Source organism: Dunckerocampus dactyliophorus, chromosome 3 (genome assembly GCF_027744805.1).
Source record: "Dunckerocampus dactyliophorus isolate RoL2022-P2 chromosome 3, RoL_Ddac_1.1, whole genome shotgun sequence".
Taxonomy (NCBI): Eukaryota; Metazoa; Chordata; class Actinopteri; order Syngnathiformes; family Syngnathidae; genus Dunckerocampus; species Dunckerocampus dactyliophorus.
This window is the reverse complement of record NC_072821.1, coordinates 37,652,661-37,672,252: the sequence shown is the minus strand read 5'-3', so window position 1 is coordinate 37,672,252 and position 19,592 is coordinate 37,652,661. Positions and strand designations below refer to the sequence as shown.

Here is a 19,592-nt window from a genome sequence, read left to right as displayed (position 1 = left end):
GTCATCACCAGCATCTTTTCCAGCCTCTTTCATTACTCCTCAGCATTGTGTCCTAAATTGAGCATCCTGCCCCCATCACTGGAATATTTTATCCATTTTTTAGGAACGTATCTAGCAACACCTGTATCCTTTCTCGCATCCCTTTTGCCCATCTCCCTGAAACTTGTTCCATTCCCCAAATCCTAAACCATTCCCAGTGTCCCACATCCATTACGGGTATTGTGTATTATTCCTCAGCATCTTCCATCCATCCTCATGATTCCACATCCGTCTCTAGTCTCCTAAATACAGCGTCCTGCTCCCATCACTGACATATTTTATTAATTTCCGGCATCCTGTGATCATTCCCAAAATCCTACATCCATCCCTAAACCAATCCCAGTGTCCCACACCCGTTACCGGTATCGTGTATTATTCCTCAGCATCTTCCATCCATCCCCACAATTCCACATCCATCTCTAGTCTCCTAAATCCAGCATCTTGCTCCCATCACTGGAATATTTCACCCATTTCTCGCAACTTGTGCCCATTCCCAAAATCCTGGATCCATTCCTCGCATCTCTAACCCGTTCCTAGTCCCCGGCATCCGTCACATGTATCTTTTCTACATCCATCTCCAGTGCCCAAAATCCCTTCACTGAAATATTTGACCTGTTTGCAGCGTCCTGTGCCCATTCCCAGTGTCCTGCATCCACTGCCAGTATCCCCAATCCACTTCTTGTATGCAGCATCTATCACAGTCTCTTTCAGTCGTACCAGTTTCCTAAACAAAGCCCTATTTATCACGTATTACTGCTGGATATCCCTCAGCCATTCTTTCAGCCATCCTCACTGGAATCAAGCACCCATCACCTGTATTTTTACCACGATCCCGCATCTCTTCCCAGTTTTTTATTTTATTTTAATTTGCATCCTCTTGCTCCCATCCCTCATTTCCCCAAACCCATCCTGAACCCATTCCCCATCCTCTGCATCCAGCACCAGTATCTGCGCCCCCCCCCCCCCCCCCCACACACACACACACACACACACCCCACTCCCCCTTCATTCCCAGTATCCTGTATCCAGGCCTAGCATCGTTATCTGTCTCCGTCAGGCTGGTGTGCGGATCACTCCGCACTTTATGATATTGCAGTTGGCTGCAGGTGGAACCGCCTGCCACTTATTGTCTTTGGAATTGGCTTGCCGGAGAGGCGTATTACTCCCCAAAGCGGTGACACGCACGCTCCATGCTCGGTGTGGCTGCGGCAGGAGTTAGCACATCTAATAGCGGCCCCTGTGCCGCGTGCTGACAACAAGCCATTTGGCGCCGGGATTAATTCCTTCTAAGTGAGAGCGACTTTGTGCTGCTGAAGGATGGCAGCGCTCATCCCCGTGTTTGCACCCGGAGACAGTCACATTAACGTCCATGAAGACACTTTCATAGTTTAGCTTTTTTTTTCTGGTATTGGATTTTGTTGTTCGCGAAGAAGAAGAATAATGAAAGTGGCATTTGAGACGTGCTGAAGATGCTGCTAATTAACATAACGCAGTGATGAAGAGTACAGCTCGCCTTAAAAAATACAAAAAAACAATCTTTGGAGAGGCTTAAAACTCCATCCCAGCTACTCGTGAGGCCTTCACTTAAGAGCAGCCCCCTCACGAAAAAGGCTTTTTGTATAATTTGCTCATAGTGTAACTCTGAATAGAAAACAGATAAAATGCTTTGATGCATTTGATAAGAACAGCAAAATAGTGAGCTCCCATTTACCTACACTGATGGTCACCCCTTGGGTGTCCAAGCACGGCCCGAGGGCCAGCTGTGTTTTTATTGGCCCTCTGCATGTCACAAAAGTTATTGAAGACATTACACAAATTTGCGTTGTCGCTGGAGATGCACAATATCTTTTTTTTTTTTTTTTCAAACCAATACCGATAACTTTCTGCTTCTCAAGACCGAGATACCGATAACCGATTTACTTTTTTATATCTACTTTTTAAAAAATTGAGATTTAATTGTAGTTTGTGCACACCTGGAGGTAAGAAGGACCGGGACAAATGAGATTTGACCAACTGTACCTGTTGATTTGCCCTAAACAAATCTCATGACATTACTGCTACCACATTGCTACTATCAGGAGAACCAGAGTATAGAGTGTCAGCAGCCCAACAAGGTGCACTGTGGTTGGGCACACGCTCTGAGCAGCTGGTGTGCCGCTATTGAGGCCAGGAGAACCGGAGTATAGAGCGGGAGGAGCCACCTGGTGTTGCCCAGCAAGGTGCACTGGATTCGGGCACACGCTCCGAGCAGCCGGCGTGACGCCACGGAGGTCTCTGGCAAACCTTTTGCCCTTTCCAAACGGCGCGGCACTTGGCTGATAAGTTCTTTTTGTGTGCTTGATGTTGTTTTTATTCCCCCTCATCGCATAGCTTTTGGTGCAACGTCCTTCCTCTTAAAGTGAACGCTTGTTTGCAAGTGAGCTCAGGGAAAATTACGACAGGCAGTTAACATCACAGCAAGAGAAAAACTTCCGACCTAGTTGTTTAAGAGGATGTTTAACTCATTTACTCCCAGCCATTTTTCAAAATTCTACCCCTTCAGTACCGCCCATTTTAGACTATTTGTGTTCTATGGGTATATAAACATAGAACCTACCAAAAGAAAGATTTAAATGACAATGAACTGGATAATTTTGCCTACTTCAATATATTGCCATGTGCATGCGTGTCTGTTTTCCTCGCCTCCTGCCTCCAAACAGGCAGGAAGAGGGTTCACTCTGTGCTTTGGTTTCATCGCCTTGGTGCGTTTGTTCCATAGAACACTGGCATGAACGGAGTGAGCCCTTTTGTCAGTCATACAGTCTCTTTGTCTCAGCAGAGGGTGGAGGCGGGGCCGCTAGCATACACACAGACTGCAGGAAAGTCTAACGCAGTACAAATTAAATTAGTATTTTTTATATTTTAACATTAAAAGTAATGTTAAAATCTCGTCTCGTCTGGTTTGCATAGAGACATTTTCGTCTCATCACTAGTAGGAAAAACAACTCACGAGATACTACCATGTGTAAAGCAGTACAGTGTTCCCTCGTTTCTCGTGGTTAATTGGCTCCAGACCCAACCGCGATAAGTGAGTTTCGGCCAGATAGGATTCCTTATTTCTAAATGGAACATTTCCGTAAGTAGAGCATAGAAAACCTTGTTTACGACCTTCTAAATATGGTTTTTAACATCAATAGAGCCGTCTAGACATGAAATAACACCCCATAGTCGCCTTTACACTCCTTTTATCCAATATAGTAAACATAATAAGACAAAATTAAGACATGTAGGACTCATTGATGTTCCATTTTTACTTCTGGTTTCTGTCTAGTACTTCCTGCGGTGGCTATTGTCTCATCAATGTCACATGACTGACACCTAGTGACCAGTGTAGAGCACTACATATCCTCGCAACGTCTTGGAATGCGTCTTCTGAGTGCCTTATATTTGTATCTTATGTCATTTAGCCTTTTTTATGCTTAGAAATGCTTCATTTAGGCAAAAAATAGATAAAATGTGCTTCAATATGCATATTTTGTGACTCGTAATAGGGCGTAGTCAAACGCAAAACATGATTCAATTCATGTATTTTTGAAAAACCGCAAAAGTGAAGTTACGAAAAGTCGTACCCATCTATCCTGTTGCAAGGTTGCTGAACTCATTCTTCCAGGAAATGCATGAAAAAGAGGGATTTTCCTGATGTTTTGCTAATTTCTACATGTTTACTTGCTAAACATAGCGCCCCTAACAAGCTGTCATGGCTGCCTTTCAGGTCTCCCGCTCGGACCAACGCCAAATGGACGCAGCTCCGGACGCCTCGCCCCCTCACCAGCCGCGATGGAGGCCCGCCAAGTGACCTTTACCACGCCGTGAACGAGGACACCGGTAACCTTTTCTCGGTTATCTGCGGAGGAGCCGCTGATCCGAGAGCCTATCTGGTGTCAAACGCAAAAACAACACATTTAAAAATAAAAAAAAAAGTCCAAATCGGGAAGGATGTGGAGGAGGTCCGAGGAGATGCCGACGGATGTGTGGATGTCCTTGCTGCTGGTGTGGATTACTTCCCTTCCCTGCGTGTCCGTCACCCCCGTCGGAGGGCCGGCGCAGGCGAGCGTTCCCGGCGAAGGACAGCGACTGCTGAGCCGCGCCAAGAGAGGATGGGTTTGGAACCAAATGTTTGTGCTGGAGGAATTTTCTGGACCCGATCCAATCCTGGTTGGCAGGGTGAGTGCCGCCATTGTCGGCCTTCTATTAAGCTCGCTTATCGTGCGGAAACATTAATTCGGCCATTCGGATGTTATTCCCCGTTTCCCCGTGGGCAGCGGGAGGATGTGAGGTTTGTCATGGGAGGAAGGATCCGGCAGCTCAAAAATGATTTTGTGTTATAATTAAACTCCTCTTAATGCTCGCTAGGATGTCCTTCACATCACATTGCACTCGGTAAATATCCACAAGTCATATATTTAGTCTTATTTTCTCTTGCGATACAGTATCGATACCCAGGTGCCAATATCGATATCATTTTTGTACAACAATGTGAGCTGCCATCAGGTGAAAAAGCTACGACACCTGATTTGTGACGCCCCCTATGGGCACAGTTTTAGAATCCTTTGTCAAATAGTCAAGCCGCTCACATTTTGGTTGATGGCGACCGTGTTTTGCAACCAATCCTGCTCAGATTTTACACCCATGTGCTCGCCAGTCCCCTAAAGGAGTGTACCAAATTTGGGTGCCATTCGACTAAACGTCTTAAAGTTACAGTGGGTTTCTTGTAGTGCTGTGTGAGAAATCTCAAGTCCGACTTAAGGGGTTTAATAACAGCGCCACCGTGTGGCATATTTGTCTGAAAAGTAGTAGCACAGGTGACACAGTAGGGGTGCACGGTTTGACAAATTTTCACCCTTTTGTGTGCAGCGGTTCAGGAGTAGAAGAGATTACACAAACACACAAACCTCTTTTTTTAGTCATGTTTCTTTTCCCTAATATATTTTTGCATCTTCTTATCACACAATCCCTGTAAGCTGGCAAAATGCAGTCTGCTCATATCATAATATTGTGAGTTTGCATCGAGTCTAATTTGTTTAATGGTCGGTTTTCCTGGACCAAGCGCGGGCTAATCCTGCGGATCAGGCCACCTGCTCCCTGGCACCGCCTGGAGGTGTCAGGCCGGCCAAAGCAGCTTGTTCACAGCTCGTTTGTGGGCTTCACCTGCAGGGGGAGTCAGCCCTGGCATGGAGCGTCGCACTCGGCCATATTGTTCACAGCGCACCGCCCCGCCTCCTCACCCGGTGGCCTTGGTTTTCTTCTCCGTGCTTGTTTGTAATTGCGCCGAACAACCCGTGCTTCTTCTCTCGCTCGTCACACGGCGCCGCATCAATTAAAGATTGGCCAACGGGCGGCGGCGGGATGTTGCACCTGTGTGTTCTCTCTAAATAGGGTACCGACACAAAAACGCTGTTAAGTGACACATTAATTTTTCAGGGCCAGTCAATTAGGAAGCCTCGGATGGCTTTGACAATGCCAGGGTGCAACTCGCTAACTGACAAAGAACAAACGTCGGCTCCCGGGGAGGAGAGTTTAAAATGTGCCAGACTCTCTTTTATTCATGCAAAAGTCTTGCGTCACCGTTGGCTAGGTTGTTTTTGCAGAGCTATAATCACCACATACAATTTAAGTCAACCGACTCACACCAAAATCTATTTAAAGTAATCCTTCGGCACTTTGCGCTTCGAATTTCGCGCCTTCACTCTCTCGAAGAGGCAGGAAGAGAGTTCACTCAGCACCGAGGTGCTTCATAGAACGACAGCGTTCCATTGAACAACGGAATGAGACCTTTTGCCTCTGTGGGAGGAGGCGGGGCCGCTAGCATACACGCACACAGTGCAGCAAGGGAGCCTCGTGCGGAGCAATGCAAGGTAAGGTGCTAGAAATGATGAGGGAAAAAGATGCTTGCAAAGCCAAATGCCACAGCCCTCGTATGGGGAATCTTAATAATGAGCAAAGTGAGCCCGCCTGGACGAGCAAGTATCCCCAATTTATTCAAATTGATGATCAAATCTTATGCGTCTCTTCTCGTGAGTTGGGTGTCTTGTGACACCCCTAAAATGAATAAATCATGCTTTTTGAATACGGCTTATTAGTCAGAAAATGTGCATATTTGAGCAAATTTTACATATTTCATCCTAGCATAAAAATGGCTACATGAAGAAAAATACAAATATAAGGTATTCAGAAGACACATTCAAAGATGTGTAGTATTCTACACTGGTCACTAGGTGTCAGTGATGTTACACTGATGAGACAATAGCCACCACTTGAGTCTATATTATGACATTTGTGTCTTATGTAGTATTTTTTCTGATTATTTCTACTATATTGGGTATTATCAGTGTAAATGTGACTATAGGGTTGTTTTGTCATGTCTAGAGGGCTCTAATGATGTTTAAAAAAAAAGTGTATTTAGAGGGTGGTAAACAGGTTTCCTATGCTCTACCAAAATATTCCAAGTCCCACCCCGTGGAAATTCACTTATCATGGTCGTGTCTGGAACCAATTAACGTGGTAAACGAGGGATTGCTATGCTAGCTTTGCGTTATAAGTCAGTGGTTCTCAACTGGTTTGGCTGTGGGACCCATCATCACCCCTCAATGACAATCAGTGACCCAAACTGCGGAAAACGTTTAGGTCCAACTTCTCATATGTCATAAATGTCTACTTTTATGACTCAAGTTAATAAGTGGATGCCGCATCCACACCTTTAACCAGATCCTCACCAAACTCCCACGCCTTCAGCCTCGGCCCACGAGCCACAGAAACCGCTCTCGTGCTTGTAGTGTCACGCACCCTACTTGTTTACTGCGTGGCAACATGGTCGCTGTGAAGAAGCCCGGGGTGACCCAAGACTTTTGCACAATACCACAGTCAAATTTTCGAAATGAGGTTGAGAGTTGCATTGGTAGTCGTGACGGGTGCTTTGGTCTCCAGGCTTGACCCAAGCTGGACATGAAACATTCAGCAGGGCAGGAAGTGGGGTGTGTCAAGACCTTTCTGCAAGGTGATGATGATGAGGGTGGTGATCAAGCAAAGAAGTAAGTTCCGTCTTCAAGGATGGACGCTCATTTCCAGGGAGCACCAGTTGGCATTCAGTAGAGGTGAACGCGTTACCAAAGGCGGGCAAATAAGATGTGGTTGGGTTTACAGTTTGGACAAAGTGCAGCAGTTTCTGCAATGAGCAGTGTGCACTCCGACAAGCACACGGCAGTCAGTGGCAATGACATTAGTGGAGATGAATAACAGCCAGCATGACATGCAGTGTCATGTGGAACATGTGGACATGACAGGACCGTACCATTTTTCATTCTGGAGCAGCACAACAAAGACAAAACAAGAAAATAAAATAAAATGCTTCTTGTTTATTGGTCTTTGCATGCATTAGCTACTTCCTGGTTCATGCAGCATGATGCTGAGATGTCTGGACGGTACAATTTGCATTTCGAGGTACGGTTTGCGGGGTGCTTTCATCTCTCTCAATGTCAAAAACTGAAAATCAATTCCTTTTAACAAAAGCGAAAAGCGGTGACTTGCCATATTAGCATAGCTCCGATTGGACTGTACCATTCGCGTTTTGGGGTGGTGGGGCGCTTTTGTTCTGTTTCAAGTGGAGGTAAAATGAAAATGAAACCGGTGAAATGACATCATTCTGTTTGTTTATCCATTTTTTTGGCAGGCTACTTCCTGGTTCATGGAGAATGTTGCTATAATGTTCGAATGGGATGGATTGGACTGTACCATTTGCGTTCTGGGGTGGTGGGACGCTTCCATTGCATCTCAAATAGGACAAATATAAAATAAAACAAGTAAAATGCCATATTTATGTTAATTCTTTTTTTTTTTATTGGTACGCTACTTCCTGGTTCATGGGAATGACACTAAAACGTTGCAATAGGACAGATTGGAGTGTACCATTTGCGTTCTGGGGTGGTGGCACACTTCCGTGTGTCTTAGATGAGGAAATAATGAAAATAATGAAATAAAACCAGTGAAATGATGTGTTTCCATTTTATGATCCATTTTTTAATTGGCAGGCTGGTTCATGGGAATGACGCAAAGACGTTGGAATAGGACAGACTGGACTGTACCATTTGCAAACTGGGGTGGTGGGACGTTTCCGTTGTGTCTTAAATTGGGAAAAATAAAACTAGTGAAATGCCAGATTTCTTTTTATGTATGCATTTTTTTAGCTGGTAGGCTACTTCCTGGTTCTTGGAGGATGGCGCTAATCGGACAGACAGGACAGTACCATTGGCAATCTGTTGTGGGGGGGAAACACTTCCATTGTGTCTGAAAGGGAAACGAACGTAAATCTCAAGCAAAAGTGCAAAAATAACAAAATGCTGTCTTTCAGTTTGTTAGCTTGTTAGTTAGCAGGCTACTTCCTGGTTCAAGGAGGATGGTGCTAAGATGTTTGGACTCTGCTGTTGGTGTTTTTGGGTGGAGGGGGGAATGCTTCCATTGCCAAAAGAGTAAATACCTACATTCACTGAACAAAAGTGACAAATCGGCAAAGTTCCTGGTTCATGTGGAATGAAGCTAAGATGCTAGGACTTTACCATCTGTGTTTTTGGGTGGGGGGAGTACTCTCGTGGCTCAAAGGCAAGAAGAAGGAAAAAACTAATACTGTATTTCAATTTAGAATGTGGTGTTGGCGTCTTTATGTCCGTATGTTAGCTAGAAGGCTACCTCCTGGCTCATGGAGGATGAAGCTAAGACGATAGGACTTCACCATTTGTGTTTGGGGGGGGGGGGGGGGGGGTACTCTCATGGCTCAAAGGAAAAAAGAGGGGAAAACTGAAATGCTGTATTTCAGTTTAGAACGTTGTGTTAGGTGCTGAGATGTTAGGACTTTACTGTTTGTGTTTTTGGATGGGGGGGGCAGATGCCCGTGTCATGGTTCAAGGGCAAAGGGGGGGGAGAGAACAACAAATACTATGTCTTATCATTTTTGTGTCCGTATGTTAGCTCGAAGGCTACTTCCTGGTTCACGGCGGTATGACCTAAGATGGATTCGGAGCACGGGACTCTACCGTTTACCCTTTTTGACTCAAATTAATGAGGAAATAAATGATCTTAAAATGAATTCGTACCAAAATCAAACTTTTTCTTGCTGGCCACAGGTGCCTACCCCCCTCCCCCACGCCCCCCTGCTCATTTTGGCTTGGAGGAGGTAATAAAAGGCAGCCCAATTATTGCGCAAGCTCCTCCAAGGCTGAAATTAAACTCCATTTTATGACATCTTTTTTTTTTTTTTTTTTTGTTCTCTCCTCCCGCTGAGGTTTAATTACACGTGCATCCCCAGTCTGCTCCTGCGACATCATCATGGCCGTCTGTGTGGGAGATTGGGCGCCATCGATTTCTAACCACGTGTCATCCACAGCACAGACTATTGCACAAATGTGAGGAGGAGGACGGGGTGGGGGGGTGTTGGTGTGTAGACGAGCGAGAAGGACGGCCGCGAGGTGTGACAGCAGCCCCCCCACCCCTTCCCCTTTTGCAATGTTCTTCTTCAGCTCGCCGTCTTCCTGACATTGTGAGGAGCGTTACCTGCTGTGGGGGGTGGGTTTGTTGCTGGGGTGTGGATAAAAGATGAGCGCATGGTCGGGAAAGGTTGGAGGATTGCTGCTCAGAAATAAATCGTCATTAAGAAGAGAAAGTAAAGCGCGTCCATGTAAAGGCAGCAGGGCACTGGAAGTAGCCCGCTAGCTAACAAACTGCTAAACAAACATTTCACCAGTTTTTGCACTTTCATGAGAAGGATTTAGTTTCTCTCGCTCTCATTCCGGAAGCAAGCTAGCAACATTTACATTTGTGCATTTCACTTTCTTTGTTATTTTATCGCTGTGCCTTTTCCACCAACGACTTTCTTCCCACTTCCCGTTGGCTTGAGGTCTTAAGTCACTGAAAATGGACCTTTTGGAAAGAAAGCCTAACTTAATACTAACATTTACGTGTTTTTTTGTTAGTATGTTATCACCTGCTTGCCTTTTCCACAAACGCCTTTCTTCCGGCTTGTCATTGGCTGAAACGGCCTTACGGTTTATGTCTACTTCTTAGGTCACTGAAACCCAAGATTTTGGAGAGAAAGCAGTAAGTTTTCAGGACAACAACAACTGTTATGCTTGCTTGCCGACTTTCTTCCTGCTTCTCATTGGATGAAAGGGTCTTATGGTTTAACTCTACAGTACAGTAGTTCTCAGGTCAAACGCAAAACTGACATTTTGGAAAGAAATGGATAACTTTTCAGAACGACAATTCAGTGTGTTGTCTTGTCATGACTTTACTTTTCCACAAATGACTTTCCTCCGGCTTCTCACTGGCTAAAACGGCCTTTCTTAGACGCCCGTCCCTCCATCCGTTCATCTTGTTCCGCTTATCCAAAGTCAGGTCGCAGGGACAGCAGTGTTCCCAGGCCAGTTGAGAGACCTAGTCTCTCCAACGTGTCCCGGGTCTTCCCTGAGGCCTCCTACCGGTCGGACATGCCCTGGACACCTCCCCAAGGAGGCATCCTGAAGAATTCCCCGAGCCACGTCATCTGGTTCCTCTCAATGCGGATGAGTTTCTCTCGGGTGACAGTGCTTCTCACCTTATCTCCAAGGGGGAGCCCAAATACTACAGAGAAAACTCATTTTGGCCGCTTGTACTCGCCATCTTGTCCTTTCGGTCACTGCCCAAAGCTCATGAGCGCAGCTGAGGGTAGGAGCGTATTGTAGATCGTCCGGTAAATTGAGGGCTTTGCCTTTCGGCTCAGCGCCGTCTTCACCACAACGGATCGATGCAGAGTCCGCATCACTGCAGACGCCGCACCGATCCGCCCGTCCATCTCGCCTTCCATCCTTCCCTCACTCGTGAACAAGACCCCCAGGTACTTCAACTCCTCCACTTGGGGCCGGACCTCATCCCCGACACAGAGATGGCACCCACCCTTTCCCGGGCGACAACCATGGACTCGGACCTGGAGGTGCTGATTGTCATCCCAGCTGCTTCACAGCGGACGTTTTGGAAAGAAAGCGATGATGTTTCAGGATGACAATACTAACATTTACCTGTTTTTTCTTGTTGTTGTTATGTTTTTATCACTTGTCTTTTCCATGAAAGTCTTACTTCTGCCTTCTCCCACTTCACTGAAAACGGACCTTGTGGAAACCCGCCACCTCAGCCCTGACCTTCCAGATGCTAAACATCAACCTTGACATTTATGCATTTCACTTTCAGTGATACGTTGCTGTGTCTTTTCCAGAACCGACTTTCTTCAGGCTTCTGGTTGGCTGATAAAAAGCTTGCAGGTTTGGGGTCATTTGGCAATTTCCACACCAGCGCACTTGATGATCTTTTAGAAACGTGCAGTTGTTTAAACCGGCGGGTTTGGTGAGGCCACAAGTGAAGCACGGCGGCTTGAGAAACATAAAACAAAATCAGTTTTTCAGGCCTAACTGCAATTGAGCTCACTGTTATACTTTTCTGTACACATCTCAGTGTTGTTGTTGTGCCTTTTCCTGAAATGGCTTTCTTCACGAGGTAATAGCGCCCCCTGTTGCTTCGGCATCCCCGTGACGACCCCGCATTGCGTTTGAAAGTGTTTTTTGGACAGAGTAGTAGGAAAAATGAGTGTTTAAAAATATGTGCACGCACGTAAATAAGCATTTAGGCAGGCGGCGGCGGCACGGAGAGTATATTTTGTGCAGGAAAGACATCTTTAGTTCTTTAGTGCCGCCATAATGTGCCGGTGGGCCCGGTCTTTCAAAGCAAACAAGACTTGTAAAGTGTTTAAGTCCTCTCAGACAACTTCTCTCAGCTAAACCTTTTTTTCCCTGCGTTCAATCAAAGGCGCCTCAATTATTCCAAAGTGCGTCTCGTTTGCATCAGGCCATTAAAGGCACAGCTCGCCCTCGGAAACACAAAAAGAAAGACAAACGGCGAGCAAATTGCTGCATTTGCACCAAAGACAAATCCGATTTGCGTTTTCTTTGTCGCGCTGGGCCAATTGATGGCGGCCGGCGTGCAAATATTTCACATGCCAACTTTCCTCCACATGTCATCTTCTTCCTCTTCTTCTTCCTTCTCCTCCTCCTTCTCCTTCTCCTTCTCCTTCGCACGCCATCGCTTAGCAAGGGAGGATTGATGATGATTGCGTCCTCGTCTGCTGAGCCGCATGCAGCTCATACGGATAATCAGCCATTAACATTTATCAATGCAGGCTTTGATTATTGATCCTGCTGAGGCGTGTCCATAGGATGATGTCATGTGGGGCTTGGATACAAACAAGAAGAAGGAAGGGCCAGAGGTTGACTTTCCATCTCGATTGGGATTTGTTGTACTTAATTTGTGAGAATCTTGACTTTAAATCCTGTATTTTTATTCATTTTTTTGCTTTCTCCTACTAATTATTCTAACAGGTATTATGTTACATACCCTTGATTCATCCATCAGAAAAAAAAAATCACAATTAAAATATCACAATTAAAATCACATAAAATAGAATTATTAAATTGAATTTTTTAAAACATTTTTTAATTAAAAAGTTTTTTTTTTATTTTGATAATAAATAACGATAATAAACTGAGTCTCCTAACAATATATATAAATCGACATTTTTTTATAAGAACCAAATTGAAAAACCTGGACAAAACAGCAAATAAACACAGATTTCTGTAAAAAAAAAAAAAAAAAAAATATATATATATATATATATATATATATATATATATATATATATATATATATATATATATATATATATATATATTATTATAGGTATTTCTCCCACAGTTGGCTAGATGGGTCTGAATCAGGAGTGCCCTCTGCCGGTCGTTGAAAGCCCTGCATCCTTTCTATTGCTTCTAAAACAATTTTTTTTTTCATTTAACATTAATTTCATATAGCATAAAATACTTTTTTAATGTATTAAATTAATTTTGCAACTTCTTATTGCAACCAAAAAAATAAAAATACTGGACCAAAAAGCAAATAAATATATATATTTTATTGTTTTTCATTTGCGTTACTCATGATGTGTTATTTTTATTTTTATTTTTATTAGAGATGTCCGATAATATCGGTCTACCAATATAATTGGCTTAATACTGGCATAAAAATGTAACACTGGTTGATATCATTATTGTTTTTTTTCCCTTTTAATGAAACAGAGAAAAACTTGCCGTCATCGAGGCCTCCAGCGGCACCAGTACATGGAAATACTTTGTCACGTCCTGTGTTATTCCTTGCAGTCGGAACTGGGCTTGAAACCCCCGGCGTGGGTGTGCCGCAGATTGCACCGACGTTAGCTAACTCATTAGCTTGTAGTGGCTGTGATTTTAATCATGCAATAATAGCTGTAGTTAGCATTGGCATGAGAACATTAGCATTGGCATCTGCTGGTTGTTGCTTCCATTACTTAAAAAAAACAACTTTCAAGGAATGCTTTCATAATCATATTTCAAAGTCCTAATGATAAACTGGCGACTAGTTGTACCTGATGGTGGCGTCTAGGTGTACCTGCACTCGATTGGATTTACTCTTCTGTCCTTGTCCCTCAACGCTCCCCCGCCTCCTGATCCGGGAGGGGAGTCGCTCTTTAGCCCGACTAAGCTGTCCTCCGGCGCCCGTCGTCTCTGCGTGTGGCTAAGGACATCTTCTTATTCTTACCTGCCGGTTGCCAAAGCAACGCAGGTCTCCACTGGACATTACATTAGGTACACCTCCACCGTTAAGTGCTGTCCAATACGACACACGCACTGCCTTTGCAGAGATAATAATGTATTCATCTGAGCAGTGCCTCACTGAGGGACAAGAAATCAAGATCAAGATATTCCTGTGATGGTCACAGCATAGTAAAATACATCCAAAAATAACAAAATGCATACAAAAAATAGGACTGAATGTTACCAAGAGCAGCCAAAATATCATACGATACATTGAATAAACAGCAGTAGGACACAGGGAAGTTTCAGGAAAATATCAGCTCCCAACTAGAAAAGGAAGAAAAACGGCTTTTTTTAATGAGATACATTTCAAGCATAACTTTCACAAATATTTTTTCTTTTGTGACAGTTAAAATATCTAAACAACTACACGACAACATAAACAACACAAAAAAGGGGGAGTTTTACATCAAAATAACAATTTATTTAGAAATATAACACCATGAACTATTTACAATTTTAACATTTGAAACTAAACTGTGTGTGTGTGTATGCACGTGTGTGTGCATGTGCATGCGTTACAATTTCCGTAAAATGCGTAACCTTGCGCACACTATACTCTTCCACGTCCTCCTTGCCGTCGAGTGTGTTTTTACAGGCAAATGATCCATGCCGAGCTCTTTTCAAATGCTCTTCTGCCACCTTGTGGCCGTTTTTGTGGCTTAAAATGGCTGTAAAAGTGAAGTCTTTTTGTGTGCAGTTGTGTCATCACCTCTTTTTGTCTCTCATGCAAGAAAATGTAAAAGTCTTTGGGATCAGGCGTTTGGGTTGATAAAAGCGTATAAATACGTCTTTTTCTGCCTGTATCACAAAGCTGAAATGGCATTTTTCTTGAAATCCTTTCATTTTTCAGTATGTGGCCCTCGCTGGAAAAAGTTTGGACACCCCGACAGCAGTGGCTGTAGGCAACCTACCGATGGAGTTAAAAGAATAAAAAGCTTCCAGAAGGTGGGCGCAGCTGCATTTAGAGTACCAGGAGTGGTATTGCTAGCTGTGTTGTGCGATGTACTCAATCGTCCTTTCCACTTTCTCATGCACTCCAAATCGTTATTGTTACACAAAAAAAATAAAATGAGTTTTCACATTTAGGAAATTACAGTTATCGCCCCCTACTGGCCTGCAGGGCTCCTGCAGGTGTGGTCCCGACAGTTCTATCAGAGCCCGGTCTGGTATTTTATGACAGAGCTGAGATGGGTGACGGGGGGGACATTTTGACCGTGGCCAGCTGATATAACCTAGCCTCAGGGAAAAATGTGTGTGTGTGTGTGGGGGGGGGGGGGGGGGGGGGTGCTGGCATGTTCCTTTGCTTGGAATCACACACGAGGGGTGGGAATGAAGATCTAAAGGCGGTGTAGCTACACGGCGGCTCGGACATTACGCCGCTGCATGCCAAGAGATATTGTGGGTGTGAGAAAAGCAACAAAACAGAAACCGTAGTCCAGCAAACATTGATGGAGTTTTCCTTCCCGCATTCAACAGGCAATAAAAAAAAGAAAAGAAGTCAGCTGCGTGTCTCATCCAGACAATATCATACCCACGCCAAGGACTTGTAATGGCCGTCAATCATTCTCATCGTCTTGCTCACCGCCTCATCTGTCAATCAAAGGCAGCCAAATATGCGCTGATGGTTGCCGTCGCTGCAGAAGAGTCCATCAAAGGCCACGACCCACTTTTGGAATGACTCATTTCAGCAATTTGGCCGTGCAGTTAGTCTTTATGACCATCATCATCCTCCAGTATACGCTGCAATCCCACCCGCCAAAAAGGATGGTTAAGGGGAAGCAGCGTAAACAACACGCATGACTTTCACACCAACAGCTGCGTAGCAACATTGAAAGCGCATGCAGAGCTAGACTGTGTCGCTCTGTGGCTGCAAACGTCTGCAGGAACGTCAGCGAGGGCTGCGGTAATGCGACACCTTAACGTGTGTCGTGCGTGACTCCAAACTCACAGACGCCACGTTTGCATGCAACAAAACGCAGATTCCCCAAAAATTGTTCCGCTTCACACAAGTCCCCGTTTACATGCACGGCCTCCAATTCCATCGCTGGCCAAACGCCGTGTGCCCCCGACGCACTAGGGGGCGATTGTCAGTCGAACACATTCTAATTAAGGTACACAATTTTGTATGCAGTAATCTATTTTTATTTATTTTTGTATTTTTTTGGGCATGTAGATCAAAGTGTTGCCTAAGAGCCATTTGTGGCCTGCTGCTCTTTAAAAAAAAAAAAAAAAAAAAAAAAAAAAAACATAAAATTTAAAAACTACAATATAGAATAATGACACACGTACAGTAAAAATAAAGGCTGTACTATTGATAATATAATTAAAACTGGTCTTGGAATGAAGTTAATAATAAAATTAGAATAGAAACATGTGTTTTTAAAATATTATAAAATAATGATATACAATTGAAAAATGATCAAATACATAAAAAATAAAGCCTATAATTACTGATAAAATACAAAAAAAAATGGGATTGGTATAACGTTAATGATGACGATATTATACAGTACATAATGACAAAGTCAAAATTAATAAAAACATTAAAAATAAAGCCTATAATTACTGATGAAATACAAAAAAAATGGGATTGGTATAACGTTAATGATGAAAATACAATTAAAAAAATAAAGACGATATTATACAGTACATAATGACAAAGTCAAAATTAATAAAAACATTAAAAATAAAGCCTATAATAGTGAAAAAGATGGGATTGGTATGAGGTTCATGATTAAAAAAAAAACAATAACAAAAAATATTTTTTTTAAAATTACACAATCTATCATATACAATAACAAAGTACATTTTGAAAAAGCCTATAATATTGATCAAATACAAAAAAAAATGATTGGTATGAAGCTAATGATTAAAATATAATAGTTATTATTATTACTACTACGTACTAGTAGTAGTACTAGTACTACTACTACTACCAACATGTATCGTCTGTATGTGGTTGCTGCAGGGAACGATTAAGACCCGGATGACCAAAGTTTGCCCTCCGTGGCTCGTTTTTTTTATTGGTCCGCGACACATTGTACAAATAAAATGGGGGAAAAAAAGAGGTGATGGCGCAGCTCTCCACAAATGCATTAACACTTCAGAGCGCTTTTAAGCCATAAAAACGGCCACAAGGTGGCAGAAGTGCATTTGATGAGAGCTCGGCAGGGATCTTTTCCATCTATGTAACGCACTCGACAGCAAGGAGGACGTGAGAGTCACAAAAGCAAAGAATATTTGTGTCAAAGTTATGCTTAAAATGTATCTTTTTACAAAAAGCCGGTTTTCTCCCTTTTTTAGTCAGGAACTAATATTTTCCTGAAACCTATCTATGTTCTACTGCTGACTACTAAAGAATGGAAAAAGGTAGAAACAGGCTTTTTTTTCCTGATGAAAGACGAGAGTCTAATGTTTCTTTTGGTAGGTTCCATGGTTATACAACCATAGAACACAATATTCTGTGTGCCTTGAAAGATCAGTCCAAATCGTTTAATGGCTGGGATTGAATGCCAATAATACAGACAAACAAACAATAAGACAATAAGGCAAAGCTTTGACGTTTTTTTTTTTATTTTGGCCTTTTTACAAAATTTGAAAAGTACATGTAAAAGTGTGTCGTTTGATTTTTCAGTGGAAAACGTTTGGACACCCCCGATGTAAACATGTAGTGTGTCTTCTTCATGTGCAGCACGCGTGGCTCACACGTAATTGCAATTGCGCGCCGCTTCTTCACGAGGGAGCGGAAACGGCGCTTGCCGTGCAGCGTGTCGAGAAGAGGCGGCGCCCGGCCCCCGGCGTGGCCGCCGGCTCTCCCGTGTGCGAAAGCACGCGGCTCCACGCTCCCCGAGCTAAATAATAAGCTGCCCTGTTCTGACTCACATTTGCGGCGCGGCGTGATTGCATCCAGGTTGCGCATGGCGCGCAGCGTACACATCATTGCTAATTCATAAGGCGCGGCCTCGCGTGGCCTCACCGGGGTGCATCTCCGTGATTAGCTCTCTTTGCCGTGTCGTGTTTGTCATCTGACAACTCTGCCACACAATTTATGGCCGCCACAGTCCACATCCTTCATGCTTGGCCCAGGCAGGCAGGCGGTGCGGGGGAGGAACACTTAGCAGGCTAAATCATCTGGCGCTCTGCCTTGAACTTTGCTCTGACTAATTTATAGGAATTAAAGCAGCTCACCTCGCACACTCGCCCTGTGCATCGCTTTGCTTAAATGAGCCTCCATTGTCTGCCGAAGAACACAAGAACCTCTGCCAAGGCCCAACCATTCCAACCTCTTCAGCCTCAGAAAAAAACAAAAACCTGGTAAATCATGTTTTCAGTGTATCTAAATGAAAATAGCAAGTAGATTGTGATGGATGGATGGATGGATGTGACACTGTAGATTTCACGTTTTTTCACACAGCGCAACTAAAAACTGTGGATTTCATTTTCGTCTAATGAAAAAAAGACGAGCGATGTTGGATATTGGCTTTCTTACCGATATCAGATAGGCCGATATGGCCGCAGCTGACACTGTTTGTGCAAAATAAGACAAATACTGCAATATGCAATGCAAGCTATAGAAAAAGTGCCAAATTTACTTGCGTATAAGTGGGTGATTTTATTGATCAACACCTCCTTCAATTTGAGGGAAGGAGCTCATCAATTCAAGCACTCGGAGAGCGCAGACCTCCACCAAGTGCCACAGTCCCCCCCCTCCATATTGTGATTTACGCCATAAATATTATTTGTACATTTATTTTATCTCCATATTTAGATTTCTTTACCATGAAAACATACCATTAGCAGTTGGATGAGTTGGATTAGTTCAGTCGTTCTTCACAAAAATGGCCTTTTTCGTAATGGCGGTTTTCTTCTGGATCTCGCTCCATAGCTTTTGAAGATGCAACAAATCCGTTGGCACACTCCAGATTCCACAGTTGCGTGTTTACAGCTTCATTTGTTGTCTTCCTGTGATGGAAATTCCAAAGGTCTCCTGTTTTTTCATAGTCTGGATGAAAGTATGTGGAATTATTCCGTTATCTGGATCATTATCTGTCCAACCTGTTGGGAACTTGTCCTGTATTTTTCTTTTTCCAAGTGCTCTGAACACTTTTGGTGGAGTTATCTCACAATGCTAACGAATCCTTTAAACATTCCTGGATCCAGACGGTGATCTGGATCCCTCCCAAAATGCAATCATTTCTTCCATATCCCCTTTCTGACCATTTCTGACAGTTTCATCCAAATCCATTCAGAACATTTCCAGTTATTTTGAACACAAACAGAGAAACAGATAAACACGGTCAAATACATAACCTCTGTGCTTGGCAGAGGTAATAATAGGCCCTATTCAAGCAGGAAACAGCAATGATGTACTCATAGTCAAGATAGTCAAGTTGTGAAATTCGAAACGTGAAGTGGCGAGGGATTACTGTACTCCTGCTGACAAACAGAATGGCTGCTTCCTTGGCAGAGGTAACGCTGGCTGCGGCGTTGTTTGCACGCTATCCTACTCCAGCATCCAGCGATGATTTCTGCGGGCCATAAGCCCTCTTCAAGCACTCAGAGGAAATGAAGAGCTGTCCGTAATTACATTTCAAACGGGCCAAAGCCAAAGACGACTATAAGAACATTTTTTTAAAGTCTCTAAGTATTCTACTTCCAGTTAAGAAAGCTGCGTCTTATCCAAATGCTGGCCGGGCATCAACAGGAAGTCAGGATGATTCCACTGTCATTATTCAAATGGAGATTGTGATTATCTGAAGCGCTCTAATTGGCTCTTGTAGCGGGAAGAAGAACCACAGCTAACGAGGAAAAGACCCC

The 19,592-nt window shown here is 43.6% G+C and overlaps 1 protein-coding gene across 3 annotated transcripts in view; it reads left to right on the top strand.

The window, feature by feature from the left end:
• Nucleotides 1-19,592, top strand: part of cdh8 (cadherin 8) — a 157,401-nt gene that overhangs the window by 12,116 nt on the left and 125,693 nt on the right. For all 3 annotated transcript variants that reach the window (XM_054770545.1, XM_054770546.1, XM_054770544.1), the window contains exon 2: nucleotides 3,791-4,242. In XM_054770545.1, coding sequence (XP_054626520.1) covers nucleotides 4,015-4,242 — 228 coding nt within the window. In that variant the 5' untranslated portion in view covers nucleotides 3,791-4,014. The remainder of the gene's footprint in view (nucleotides 1-3,790; nucleotides 4,243-19,592) is intronic.